The sequence below is a fragment of the Lissotriton helveticus genome, chromosome 6 (assembly GCF_964261635.1).
Source record: "Lissotriton helveticus chromosome 6, aLisHel1.1, whole genome shotgun sequence".
NCBI classification, from domain to species: domain Eukaryota; kingdom Metazoa; phylum Chordata; class Amphibia; order Caudata; family Salamandridae; genus Lissotriton; species Lissotriton helveticus.
Genome location: NC_136067.1, coordinates 254,324,067 through 254,337,624, shown reverse-complemented (window position 1 = coordinate 254,337,624; position 13,558 = coordinate 254,324,067). Strand labels below are relative to the sequence as shown.

Genomic DNA, 13,558 nt, shown 5'->3' with positions numbered 1-13,558 from the left:
ACGTTTCCTACATTCGCCCAATAGTCCCCCAACCTAGGGCATTCCCACAACATATGCTCCAACTCCACACCTTCACTCAAGCACCGAGGGCTTGCCGCATCGTCCACTTTAAAATACTTCCTAATCCTACCTGGCGTTAAATACGCCCTGTGCAATATAAAGAAATGCACCAATTGAAATCTTGCATTCCTCGTGCTTTTCCAAGCCCTATGCATTATCTGCTCCCATGCCGTCTCCGGTATAGATTTTCCAATGCCAGTTTCCCATTTTAACCTCAAGGTGTCCAGTGGTGCCAAACCTTCATTCAGCATTCTGGAATACAAACATGTGACCGCCTTAAACGTCCCAGCTGCCATCACCACATATTGGCATGCCATTGTCGTCTTGGGTTCCGTGAGCCCTGTTTTCCACTGTGCCCGCAATGCATGTACCAGTGCAGAGTGTAACAAGAATCCCCCCCATGGCAATGTATACCTCTCCTGTAGTGCTTGAGACGGCAATAACTCTCCGTCTTCATATAAATCCCCAAGTACCTGGATACCCGTCTGCTCCCAATCTATCAAGGGCGTCCATTCCCCTCCGTGAGGTAATGCAGTGGCCATCCCCAGCGGGATTTCAGGCGCATAGGGGTGTAGCACCCCTGCCCTACGTTGAGTACGGTTCCAACACAGTCTCAATGTCTTTTCTTCCATGGAGAGATCTCCAAGATCTAGCTTTTGTTGAATAATTATAAAGGATAAGACGTGCCTTGGGATCCCCTTATCTCTCATATTCTCTGGGCCCCTGAATTCCCTTGCAACTGCTTGAGTCAATATCTGCAATTGGGCAGCCAAATAATATAGCTCAAAATCGGGGACCGCTAGCCCGCCCTCCGCCTTTGGTCTTATCAATGTTGCCTGTGCTACTCGCCTTCTGCCAGTTCCCCATACGAACTCTACAATCAAGGATTTCAAAGACTTAAAGACCGAGCACGGGATCCAGGTAGGTAACGTTCTAAAAAAATATTACAACCTAGGCAGTGCCACCATTTTTAACAGCGCTATGCGTCCCATCACTGATAACGGGAGAGTTATCTCCTCACGTTACCTTCCAGCATGTCGTTGGCTTCATGATAAATATGCACTCCAAGATATGCCAAGCATGTCGCCTCCCAACGCACTTCCCTGGACACAACTGGCGGCAAATCACCGGATTTCACCGGGAACAGACAAGTCTTAGCCCAATTCACCCGTAAGCCTGAAACATTTCCAAACTCCGATAACAGGTTCGCCGCTCCCTCAAGTGCATCTTCGTGTTTTCTAGGAACATCAGCAAATCATCCTCGTATAGCGAGATATGCTGCCTAACTCCTCTGAGCTCCAAGCCCTCATAACTCTGCCCCAATCTGGCCTTTGCAGCCAACGGCTCTATTGCTAGAGCGAATAGTAGTGGGGAGAGCGAACATCCCTGTCTCGCCCCACGGGCCACTCGGTATTGGGGTGATATCAACATTCATACCTTCACTCTAGCCACCGCAGACGTATACAACACCCTGGTCCAATCCACAAAGTCATCTCCCAATCCAAAGCAACTTAGGGCCTTATATAGGCACAACCATTCCAAACTATCAAAGGCTTTCTCAATGTTTACTGAAAGCTCTGGGGGTGTCGGCGCGCCAGGGTGGGCCTCTTCCAAAATCCTCACTAATCTCCTCACATTAGTGGCTGTGTTCCTAGTTGGTATAAACCCAGCCTGATCGTCATGAATCAACCCAGTCATGTGCTGCAGGAGCCGAGTCTCCAATATCCTACTCAAAATCTTGTAGTCAGTAGTCAACATTGACAGTGGGCGCTAGGCGGCCGTGCCTGTACCGTCCCGCCCAGATTTTAACAACGGAATAACTAGAGCCTCTCTCATTGACCCGGGAAGTGGACCTAGCTCCTTCCCCTCTCTATACACCTCTAGCAACCTCGGGGCCAGTAAGTCCATATATTGCAAGTAGAACTCCACAGGCAGTCCATCAACGTCCGGCGTTTTATTGCGGACCATGTGTTTGATAGCTCCCCTAATTTCTTCCAACGAGATATCTCGACCCAAACTTCTTGCTTGTTCCTCCTCCAACCTAGGAAGGAGCAACCCATCTAAAAAGAAGTCAATTTCGGAGTCCCCGGCCACCAATGAGCTTTCATACAATGCCTCATAGTACTCCAAAAAACGACCCATGATCTCCCGCTAGGTGAACACAGCGTCACCATCCCGGTCCTCCAGAGGTAGAATTGATGCACCTCGGGTCATGGGGTTGGCCAGCCAAGCCAGCAGCGACCCTGCCTTGTCTCCCTCAGCATGCACTTTCGTTGTATAAGTCTTGTAATCAAAACTACGGAGCCTTTCTACTTCCACCGCCACTGCTTCCTTAGCTGCTGCGACTTCAGCCTGCCCTTCAGGGTGCCCAGGTCTTGCTAATTCGCCCTTCCTCAATCTGTCTTCAGCCCGCTCCACGTCCTGCAGTAACACCTTCCTTACTCCTACATGTTTACCAATACATAGCCCCCGTATCACCACCTTAAAAGCGTCCCATTCCACTGCCCTTGAAGTCGCTATACCAGCATTCTCGTCAAAATAATGTATTATCCCTTCTACTTCTCCCTGAGAAAGGTAGACTACCTAAATTAGACATGAATTTGGCAGAAGTGGGACAAGTGATCCCCTACTCTGAAATATATAACCGGACGAAATCACCCAATCCCCTAGATAATTGGGAATATAAATAATCATGTTGTCATGTTGTCACATGAACACCCACGTATCAAACTATATCGAGGCAACGGAAGGCCTGGACCCTTCACAATCTGGGTTCAGGCCTAACCACAGCACCGAATCAGCCCTATTAGCAGTGACCAACAACATCAGGATGACACTGGACGGCGGGGGGTCAATGATTCTGGTGCTGTTGGATCTATCCGCTGCCTTCGATACGGTGTCTCACGAAGTGCTTCTCGACCGTCTGAGGGATGTGGGACTGGGAGGGACAGCTCTGTCGTGGATGGAGAGCTTTCTTTCCGACCGCTCTCAAGAAGTCAGGATGGGCTCCCATAAATCCACCCCCAGAGAGCTCACCAGGGGAGTGCCACAGGGCTCATGCCTAAGCCCCACATTGTTTAATGTGTACGTGGCCCCCCTGGCCGACTTAGTGAGGTCCTTTGGGTTTACCCCGGTGTCCTACGCCGACGACACCCAACTTCTATTCCCTTTTAAAACCTTAACACCTGCCCTGAAAAAATCCTTTGCAGACGGTATGAGGGCTGTCGCAAAGTGGATGGCTGAGAGCTGCCTCCAATGTAATGTGGCCAAAACAGAGGTTTTATTGTTTGGAGATGCAGTGACACTATGGTCTGATGAGTGGTGGCCCTTAGAACTGGGACCAGTTCTCATCCCAAAGCAGACCGTGAAAAACTTGGGTGTGATATTCGATCAATCCCTGACATTCAAAGATCATGTCAACCAAGTTGCCGGCACATGCTTCAGGGCCATTGGACTATTGCGAAGGGTGTTTCCCTTTCTCTCTGACAACCATAGAAAAACCCTAGTCCAGGCACTAGTTATTAGTAGACTGGACTACTGTAATGGCCTTCTTTTATCTACCAATGAAGGCCAACTTAACAAACTACAAGTAGTCCAAAACACGGCGGCGAGGTTAGTCCTTAACGTACCATCTAGGACCCCCTCCCGTCCACTACTGACTGAACTTGAAGTTTAAAATCTTATGTACAATACACAAATGCTTGTCAGGAAATGGCCCAAAATATCTCACAAAAAGCCTTTTCACCCTATGTCCCAGGCCGTTCTCTACGCTCCAGTAACCTTAAGTTACTACAGATCCCCAAAATAAAGAAATCCCGACAAGGTGGCCGCGCTCTGGCTCATACTGGACCAACTCTCTGGAATTCCCTTCCCCTTACATTGAAACAAATAACCAACCACTTGTCCTTCCGAAAATCCCTTAAAACTCACCTTTTTAACAGTAGTTAATTCCCCCCTATGCCCAGTAATTTCTGCAATGACTTGGCACAGTACACGCTCCTTCTGTATGGCAAAGCGCGGAGATACCCCTACGGGGGTCTATTCATGCGCTATAGAAGCACATAAAATAAATAAAATAAATAAACTGTTAATATGAAGTCTCTGGATTTCTCATAAAGTTGCAATAGCCCACTTTTTAAAATACGCACAATTCAAGGTCTTGCTATGGATATGTCAAATTTGGCATTCAAAATAACATATCGGGGCATCCATGCTTCAAATAGTTTTTACTACTTAGCCATAAGCCTTGCCTGTTGGATAAGGGACGGGGGCTATTGTAACATTTGGACAGCTTTATTCTGGAACAGAGAGTGGTTGATAAATGGAAAACACACTTATGGATATCGTTGCAGACTACATCAAAGGTATTATATTTTTAAGTGACCGATGGATTTAGTACTTGGCCTGATTATTCTATGAAACTCATTTAAAATCAGGATTTATATTTCAAAAGTATAAGGTATTCAATCAAAACAATACGATTTATAACCTAGATACTCTGCAGAGGTGGCACGAAATGCAGGAGGCAGTACCAGATCTCAAACTGAAGAATGGAGACAACTCAGTACCATAGCAAACAATATTCCACTCTGCTACACATAGCTGACCACATCCCAATACATAAACTGTACCTTTAAGTCGAAACTTAAGGCACACAATGACATTTTCCTACGAATATTTAAAACATGTTTTTAGAGGTGCCCTATTTTAACATTCAATAGTATAGTTGAGACCAGAAGAAGCAGATTGCCAGTATTGAGAAAATACTTGTGATCTGTCAGTCAAAGTGACTGCAGGAAGGACTCCTCCAGAGTATTATGTGAGGTGCATCTATTCCAGCAACGACACCAAATCAGTTGCTTGATCTGGAAACAAATTAGAGCTTATTCACAGCAATTCAGCTTCACCCTTTCAATCACGAAACGTAAGCGTATTTGATATCAGTCAATAAAATGACTGCTTTTTTAATCACAAAAATATAATGCGTGGAATCTACATTTAAGGCTTTTCCAAAAGATATACAAAGAGTAAGAGGTAGCAATAAAAGAAAGTGACTGACAAAGATAAAACACCACTGCCCCAACCCTGGAGTACAGAGACATAACACTAACTTTTTGCCTGAATTTGCTCTTACTTAAACATGAAACCTATCACAAACTATGGGAAAAGCCATAAAGTGTAACCTCAACTGAGGTCAGACATGTTGGGCTAAATACACTAAACGAATGTTGCTGGTTCTGCCACATGAATGGAAGTGAAAAGGTGTTGTTTGAGGCTACGGGGAAACTCCACTATTCCTTTACCAAGATCAAATCAAATTCAGCCTATATAATCAGATGAGGATCTCCAATTTTGCCCTATTATGTCTTCATTCAGAAAGTCATTGAAATATGTGGTGGAATTCAGGGTATTGCAATCAGCGCAAGGGACAGCTCAATGGATATCTACCGGTCTGGCTTCAGTACAGTACAGAGAAGCCTAAACTAAAGGTGACTGCAGACTCCATTTGCCTACTTTATTTAGGGTGAGTATGTTGGCACTCCCAAAGTACTCATATGCAACTGACACACTTGACCGTGAGGTTTTCATCTTCAATATCCTCCTAGAGCTCCAGGCTCCTAGAGTCCCAGGGAAAAGTGCTGAAATGGCTTTACCTTCTATCAAAGTGACTCCAGACTGTAGATGATGGCTATTCATTTCTGTCCTGGCACTATCTACTGCATATTTTGCCAAAAGACAGTTGTGCCCGCTACGTTTTGTTTAGCCTCTATATAGAACCCTTGGGAATGATATGGACTCCATAAGATTGAACACTCAATTCCATCTTAGTCTGTCATTAGAAGAATATGTGAACATGACTGGGGCTACAGATGAATATATGGTTGCCCACTAATTCAAATACAACCCTGAACACTCTGTTGTACTATTTGCCTTCACAGTCCGTTCTCAGCCAATTCATGAGTGGTCCTCAAATGTTGTGCTCAACTGGATGTCACCGGAATTAACCCTTATGAAAAACTTTGAACTCCAACTAGAAGTGATGGGGGATTTGCGTTTCTCTGGGCTTCAACGTAAAATGCTTGTTGTTTGATAAATGAAAACTAAAAACTAAGTTATTTAAAATAAAGAGAGCTCTATCAAAACATCAGAAACATCAGTTCCCACTGAGGATAGATGCAGTTATTCAAGCCATTACTCTCACTCAGATGGAAAGTTCTCTTTAGCCCTTTTAAAGGTTTTACTTTGTGCTACTACCCATCTGCTGATGGAAGCTTGAAAGTTTATTCACTCCACCTCTATGCTATACTCTCACCTGTACCTCACCACCGAAGTCAGACCAACATTTTCTCAAAGCCTGTTTCGTCTACAGAATAGCTCACCTGGGGCAGAAGCAATACCTACAAGGTAAAGTGATAATCTAATGGAATAAAATAACAAGCTGCAGTTTAGCTTCACAGTCTTTGTCTGGGGTTACTGCATTCAGGGCCACTGATTTACCCATCTAGATCACAAAAGCACTCTTTGGGTAAAGCAGGTGCTGACCTGTAACCTCTAAAATAATAGATACACAATTCTCCTTAGGAAGTGATATGTGGCACTATTTCATCTGAGGGAGAGAGAAGAAACAAGCACACATTATGGTAAAATGAAGCATCTATTTAAATGAAAAATGAGACGAGACAACTCACTATTCTGGCCCCTGAAGAGGTGGTTGGTGAACAGGTGTAAACTTCTTATCTTCAGAACCAACATTTCGGCTTTTTATAACACAGTTAAGCATATTTTATCTAATGCACAGACATATGAACAATATCTATGTGGTAAAACCACTTCTCTCATAGAATCTTGTACCAAATTGAACTTATGACCTTTGGAAGACCGATATTAAGGTGAACATTTTGGAAACCATTAAAACAAATATCGTTTAACAAACTCATCTGATTTGACCAAGAGGTTCCCAGCCTTTGGCTACAGGATAGATCAAAGTAAAAAGTAATACGTTTCATAAACCCATTTCAAAAAGCGGACTGATGCCGCAAGGAGCACACAAATTAAACACATTTTTACTGGAGAGTGATCAGAAAATAGCCGCACAGCCAGCAATAGCTTTGAAATATAATGAGACATGGATAACTAGCGCAGGCAAGACCTTGGCTTACCAGCTGCAGAATAGCAAACCTTTGTTTTTTTATTCTTAAGAAAAAATAACTTACTTAAGATTACGTACTAGGAAGATTTTTCACTTTTTATACTTTACTGTTTTTGTAGAAGAGATTAATGCATAAAGACTCCCCTAATACTCAGGTCTTAACTGTTCTTGACCAAATAAATGGTTCATTTGACACACGCAAGCTACACATAACAACATAATACCCCATGAAGCACGAACCCTGTACATAGTGTAGCATTCTCTGGGAACACCATATACTATAGAACAATGTAATAGGTTCCTATTGGCTGTTATCTCACACCATGCTGAGTTCGCTGGTCCCTCTTTATGGGGGTCAGGGCTCATATGTGTCTAATGCAAGATTCCCTTGATGTGAGTGCCAGAACATTGCCCAACGGAGGCTCCAACTGCAAAACTGAATATCCATGGGCAAACCTGACATGTGCAATGCAGGGGAACAATGACCACTGCAAACCAGAACTGGTGTGTGGGGGTGATGGCTGGAGGTAGAAGGTGGTAAGATAATGGAGTTGCTGTCTTGAGACAATGCCCAGAGGGGAGGTAAATGGCCCAGGGAGGCAATGGGTAATAAGGATACGGTATCAAGGCAGGTTGTCCGCACACACCCCCCCTTGCATGTACACGGCAAGGTCATATTTCACCAGTACATGAGCCAAGTCCAGAAATGTTATGGCATACTTATCATTATTCAACCAACACCACTGCCCCCCAGAATTACCCAATAACGGGGGCAGGACCACACCATATGGTAGCAGTCTGCCTCTTAATTCGGGCATCGAGAGCACCTGGATGTTGCAGTCGGAAACATGCGGTGGACGCGCACGGGTGTAAGATAGGTCTGGTGGAAATAATTAAACTGAGTGGACTAAAGTCAGGGGTTTTTGGACATGTCTTAATTGTTCTCGTTAGCCACAATGCATATACTTAATAAAAGCAAAAAAGCAGTTGTGTGTCAGAATATTCACTTCCCATGATTATTTAGAACTCTGCTTGCAAAAGAAAAAGGTTGCAACCAAACTGTGCATTTGTAAGACATGGGGTAAGGAAATTTTACCTGAAAGCAAATCTTTGTCCCACTACACATAGAGCTTTTACGAAGTTTAAATCTGGCTTATTGCCAATAGGAGAAAATGTCCAGATCAACAGGGAAGGGTTCCAAACTACAATTCTTATGTGCAGCACATGATTCATGTACTCTTTTGTCCAGGCCTATTCCATTTGCAAGAGACATTTATTAGAACAATATTCTGTAAATTGTGAATCGAAAAGTATAAGGAAGCACTACGCATATTGTTAAATCCTCTTTTCATAAACATTTGCTATTGTTTACAGACTTTTTAGAAAATCTTTTCGTGATTTATAAAGAAAAGAAATCTCACCACTTTATATCTGGATTGAAAATATAAATAATTAATATGATTAGGTAACTAAATTGTAAAAATGATTAAAAAAGTATTCTACTTTTGATTGAAATGTAAGGGAAATTTATGATGTAGTGTTTTTGCGGCATCACTATGAAACTGAATAAATAAAATAAATGCTCAGTTCCTTAGGGCGCGTAAAGGAGCATAAACATGAAAGACAGCTCGAGTGGAACATGCTTTCTTTTATGGGCTTAAAGCAATCACAAAATAAGAAAATATAGCCACTCTGCTTATAGTAGTAGTAGTAAAATACTTTATTCGGTAACCAAGTGCCATCAAATTGTACATAGACACGGTAATACAATAAATACATCAGCCTTATAGTAAAAGAAACCGGTGTCATTGAGAAATCATTCCTGCAATTGTTACTTGCGTACAGAACAAAGTGCAAAAGTCGAACTGGGGCTATGTACAAAGCAAGGAATGGACCTAATAGAAAGTCCATCTTCTTGTATCATTTTTTTAATAATATAAACGTTGTTAAAATTAGGTAGTAGTTAAAAAATATCTTAATCGCTGGCAGTCACAGTCTGTAATCTACTGCGTTTGTACCAGAGCACCTGTAAAACTCTGCTGGTAGCAATAATAATTGCAGGAGTAGTATGACTTTAAAATTCTAAAAGCCACTGAATATCTGGTCTCCTCCAGGTTATGACATATAGAGGAGTAATCCATTTCCGGCGCGGGCCTAGATAACCGAGATTAAAGAATAGAATGTGTGTCTCATACTCGTTTTCCAAGCCACACGCCGGACAGATACTAAAAACTGAGTCCTTGTTTCCTTTATTAGTGACGGACCTCAGAGGTAAGTGTCAAATCGATAACAAATATAGAGACTTTGCTAGGAGGGAGGAAACAAAATCTAAAAATTCCTCAAAACGGGGGAATGGTTCAATATTAAAAAATCGGGCTGAGAGCTCCCGAGTTGTCCCTCTGGCTGAGAGATGCTAGAGAGTGGTCCCTAGCTGAGGAGACGCATATGCAGCGCACACGCCGAGATGGGAAGCTCCAGGATGACCTGCTTGCCTTGAGGGTGATGTGTGTAGAGGGGTTGACAGATGATGATTCAGATGCCACCAGTGCCGAATTGTTCACCCCTAGGGAATCTGGTTCCGAGGGGGACGGGGAGGGAGACGGGTTGGTGGGCCCTGGTCCGGGGTAATGCCCTGCTCCATGCGCACTAAAGTTCCATGTGTATATATCTGTGATTTGCTTTGATTCCCGAATGTCTACTTCTGGATGTGATGTCTGCGCCTTCCGGGCCACACATGGATGACCTGATTTTTCCTAATACTTTATTACTGATGCCACGCACGGGGGGTTGTTCTTGTTGTTTTTTGTTGAAATTGTGGTTATTGAAAAGCATATCTATCCAGAGAGATAGGAATAGGATTACATGGAGGACATAGAAGAGAGTGTGTATATATAAAAATCAGCGGATATCACGATGTATGCACATTGTTCATGTAGGGCTATGATTATTTGAGACATGCTCTGATTCTACACCGCCCAGCCTCCGGGATGTGGGCCCATATGGCTGTGTTTTACCCTGAATGTTAGATGTGGCTAATCTTTGCCATCGGTCTATCTGAGAGGCTCTGCCGACCTGTGCCTTCTGTCTTTCCGCAATAAAAATATTTTTCAAAAAAAATATATTAAAAAATCTATTTGTCAATGTGCCAGCTGATATATCCATCTTGGATAGGAATCAGGTCAGATCAGCTTTGACATTTTTTCTGCATTGGCCCATAGCCTTTGCAGACCCAGTTTGTTTAGCCAGTCAGAAACAAATTTAACCCAGGGTACTGATTTGGCACCTCTAGCGGAAAGCAAGTCAACAAGGCAGTCTCGGAACTCCCTTAGCTCAGGTGTAACCCATAAACGAACCCAGTAAACAAGTGGTCTAAGAGCGGCCAGAACTGCAATTCTTTTTAACCCTAAATCAAAAAATAGGGGGATTAACTATTAGGAACAGAAACCAGCCGTCTGAGAAATTTGTTTTCTGCAACAGTGAGTGCAGAGACATCAGTACAACTCAAAGTCTCAGCTCCATAAAGAGCGGTCCCTGGCGCCTCTGCTTATAATTCCTCTGAAGCACAGGGAGAGACTGTTTGTGGAGATGATGCAAGAAAGTAGGAAAACAGGCTCTTCTATAGTATAGACAGGGCAGGGAAGGATTTGGCAGAACATCAGCAGAATCTACATAAATTACTCAGAACTCTTATAACAATCCAAAACACTTATGTTTCAGTCTCATGAGAAATAAAATATATTTCTTAATAGTATTAAGGACAGATTCTCAACTTTTGTTGCCTTAATATTTTTGTGGAAGAACAAGCTGCATAAATCTCCCCTAATATTGCAGTCATGTTAATAATGTTCCTTATTATCCGCGATATGTATTATATGCATAATGAAAAGAAAAGTAAGTTCAAGTGTCAGAATGCTCAGTTCCAGTTCCAAAAGTTGTCAAAAGCATAAAAAATTGTTAAAGTTCTGAGTTATATGGAAAACGAAATCCTTCTTAGGATAGGGTGTTCTTTATTGTAAATTGAAAATCAAGAAGAAACGCAATGGCACCTACAACAACAAAACATGTCCAAATTAAAAAGAAACCAGACAATCTGACAGCAGGAATGATGAGGGAGCCTCAGGTAAAATCACGATAGAGCTCATTAAGAAAAGTGTCAAAAGCTGGTTAATATTGGACATGTGGTATTGTTAAAGAAAACCTTTTTGTATTTTTATGTAGTGCTTTCTGTACATACCAAAGAATTGTTTTCTTTAAAAGTAACTTATCACGCATAATATAAAGAATTTACAAACTGACTTTCAGATCACATTTTGAGTAAAAATGTTCTTCTAATGCAAAATGTGCTGCTTTTAGAGGGCTGTGCCTCCTTTTCAAGTTGTCTTCTACGTTAACAAAACATTCACTGCCAGATAGTGAAAACAATGCACCACAAACACTGCAATATCAGCACTTTCTAGGAAGGAGAATGATACATCAAACAGCCAACGGCATGAGGGAAGCCATACATTGATCCAAGATGCGACTGACAATGTCTCAAAGGAATGGGCTGATCCAAAAGTTAAAAGACTGAAGAGTGCTTAATCCAATTGAGAATTTCGCTATGTTGGAAAGAGTCGGTGTTGCACTATCCAGACGGAACTAAAGAGAAATTGCAGTTCTGCTTTCTTCTTCTCTGTAAATAAGGAAAGCATCACCTTTGGCTTAAGGTGCTGCACCAGCCACAATGCTTCCACTGCTAATCAGTCTCTATCTCAACTGGGCGCGAAGTGCAAAATCTTGCACAGTTTGCATTTTGCATTTGCGTCCATTAGGAGCTGGACGCAAAAACTGCTAGCACCTGGAGAAAATTACTCATATAAAACTACATACCAAAAGTGCATAAAGTGGTACACAAAAAATTTTTGTACATTGCTCCACCTTTTTTAGTACACAAGTTATGAGATGGTGCAGAAACACAACTGATACCTGGCACCAGGATAATGCCAGCTCACCTTGGAATGAAACCCAAAGGGCTCTCTACATATGAAGTATTTGGTTGATACCAATAGTCACGAAAAACACTGCCATGCAAAGTCTGATAGACACCACCAAATTCACACAATAACCGTTTCAAAGTGATTTTTAAACTGGCGAATGGCAAAAAATGCAATTGTTGGCTGGTGAGATAATGCTTGTAGATACTGTATATATTTTTTTAAAAAGCAAGTTGAAGTCCACCTTTTAAATAAAGGTATTGCAATATAATGCCTCTAAACAATGTTCAGAAGAGATTGTTCACACCAAGTCAATGTAACACAATAGCAACAAGGTAGCATCAACCACCCCAGAAACAGATTAAAAGAATAGGTAAAGCATTCTGCATTGTACTGCATTGTGTATTTCACTGTGCCACCTGCAAAATGATCAGAGAATAGAGCACAGCAGATAAGACAATGGATGCCCTCATGAAGCACCATATTTTCACAAAATGACATAGATTAACGTTTTGGCGGCTAACCTGAAATATTTCAGGAACACTATCACCGAGATTAATTTGTGTTTTCAAAATGAAATTGTGAGGCTATCAGCACCAGATGTCTGTTAAACAAGTGTTCACCACAAGCCCTTCTAAACCAAGAAATAAATGTCCCTACTGTATGTAAGTGCAAAGGTAAGGTCTGTGCACATATGATATTTATTAGACATAAAGTCTATATGATTAAACAACACACTGGAAAATGGTATGAAACTGTTCTTGAAAGTGCAAATGGTGTACCTGTGATGTATCCTCCCACAGGTTTGAGGCTGTCAAACTGCTTGTCATGCTTGGACCGTTCTTCCGTGGTAATGGTCCACATGTTCGGACCACCTGAAAAACGTATAGACATTAAACGTTGCTGAATTCACATTTTATAAACATACAAAAGTAATCTCATGAAAATAGGGAGTTTGGATGTTCCACATATTACTGGTTCACAAATTTCAAGTCACATGTACTATATTTTCTTGATCCATAATTATAGTTTATTTATTTCACATTTCTATTAAGTGCTGCTCCACTGCGGAGGGAGGCGATGACAGCGAAGTAGACTTTAGAAGAAAAAGTTTTATTTATTTCACATTTTTATTAAGTGCTGCTCCACTGCGGCGGGCGGGAGGATGAAGTAGGCTTTATAAGAACTTGGGGTTGAAGGACAACCTGTTCTGATGAATTATCATGAAACACAGAAATTAGATGAAAGAAAAAAATGTGAGACTATTTACCACTAGTCACTGCATAAGTCAATGCGAGATGGAATGCAGAAAATTTATGTAAAGAGCCATTTCTAGGCCACAGTTGCGAAAAGATGAACAAAAGGAGGGAATGAG

The 13,558-nt window shown here is 42.1% G+C and overlaps 1 protein-coding gene across 8 annotated transcripts in view; it reads right to left on the bottom strand.

Moving 5' to 3' along the window:
* ITSN2 (intersectin 2) overlaps positions 1–13,558 on the bottom strand; it is a 1,402,222-nt gene that overhangs the window by 1,109,123 nt on the left and 279,541 nt on the right. For all 8 annotated transcript variants that reach the window (XM_078647702.1, XM_078647706.1, XM_078647705.1 and 5 more), the window contains one exon: positions 12,966–13,058. In XM_078647702.1, the coding sequence (XP_078503828.1) occupies positions 12,966–13,058 (93 nt within the window). The remainder of the gene's footprint in view (positions 1–12,965; positions 13,059–13,558) is intronic.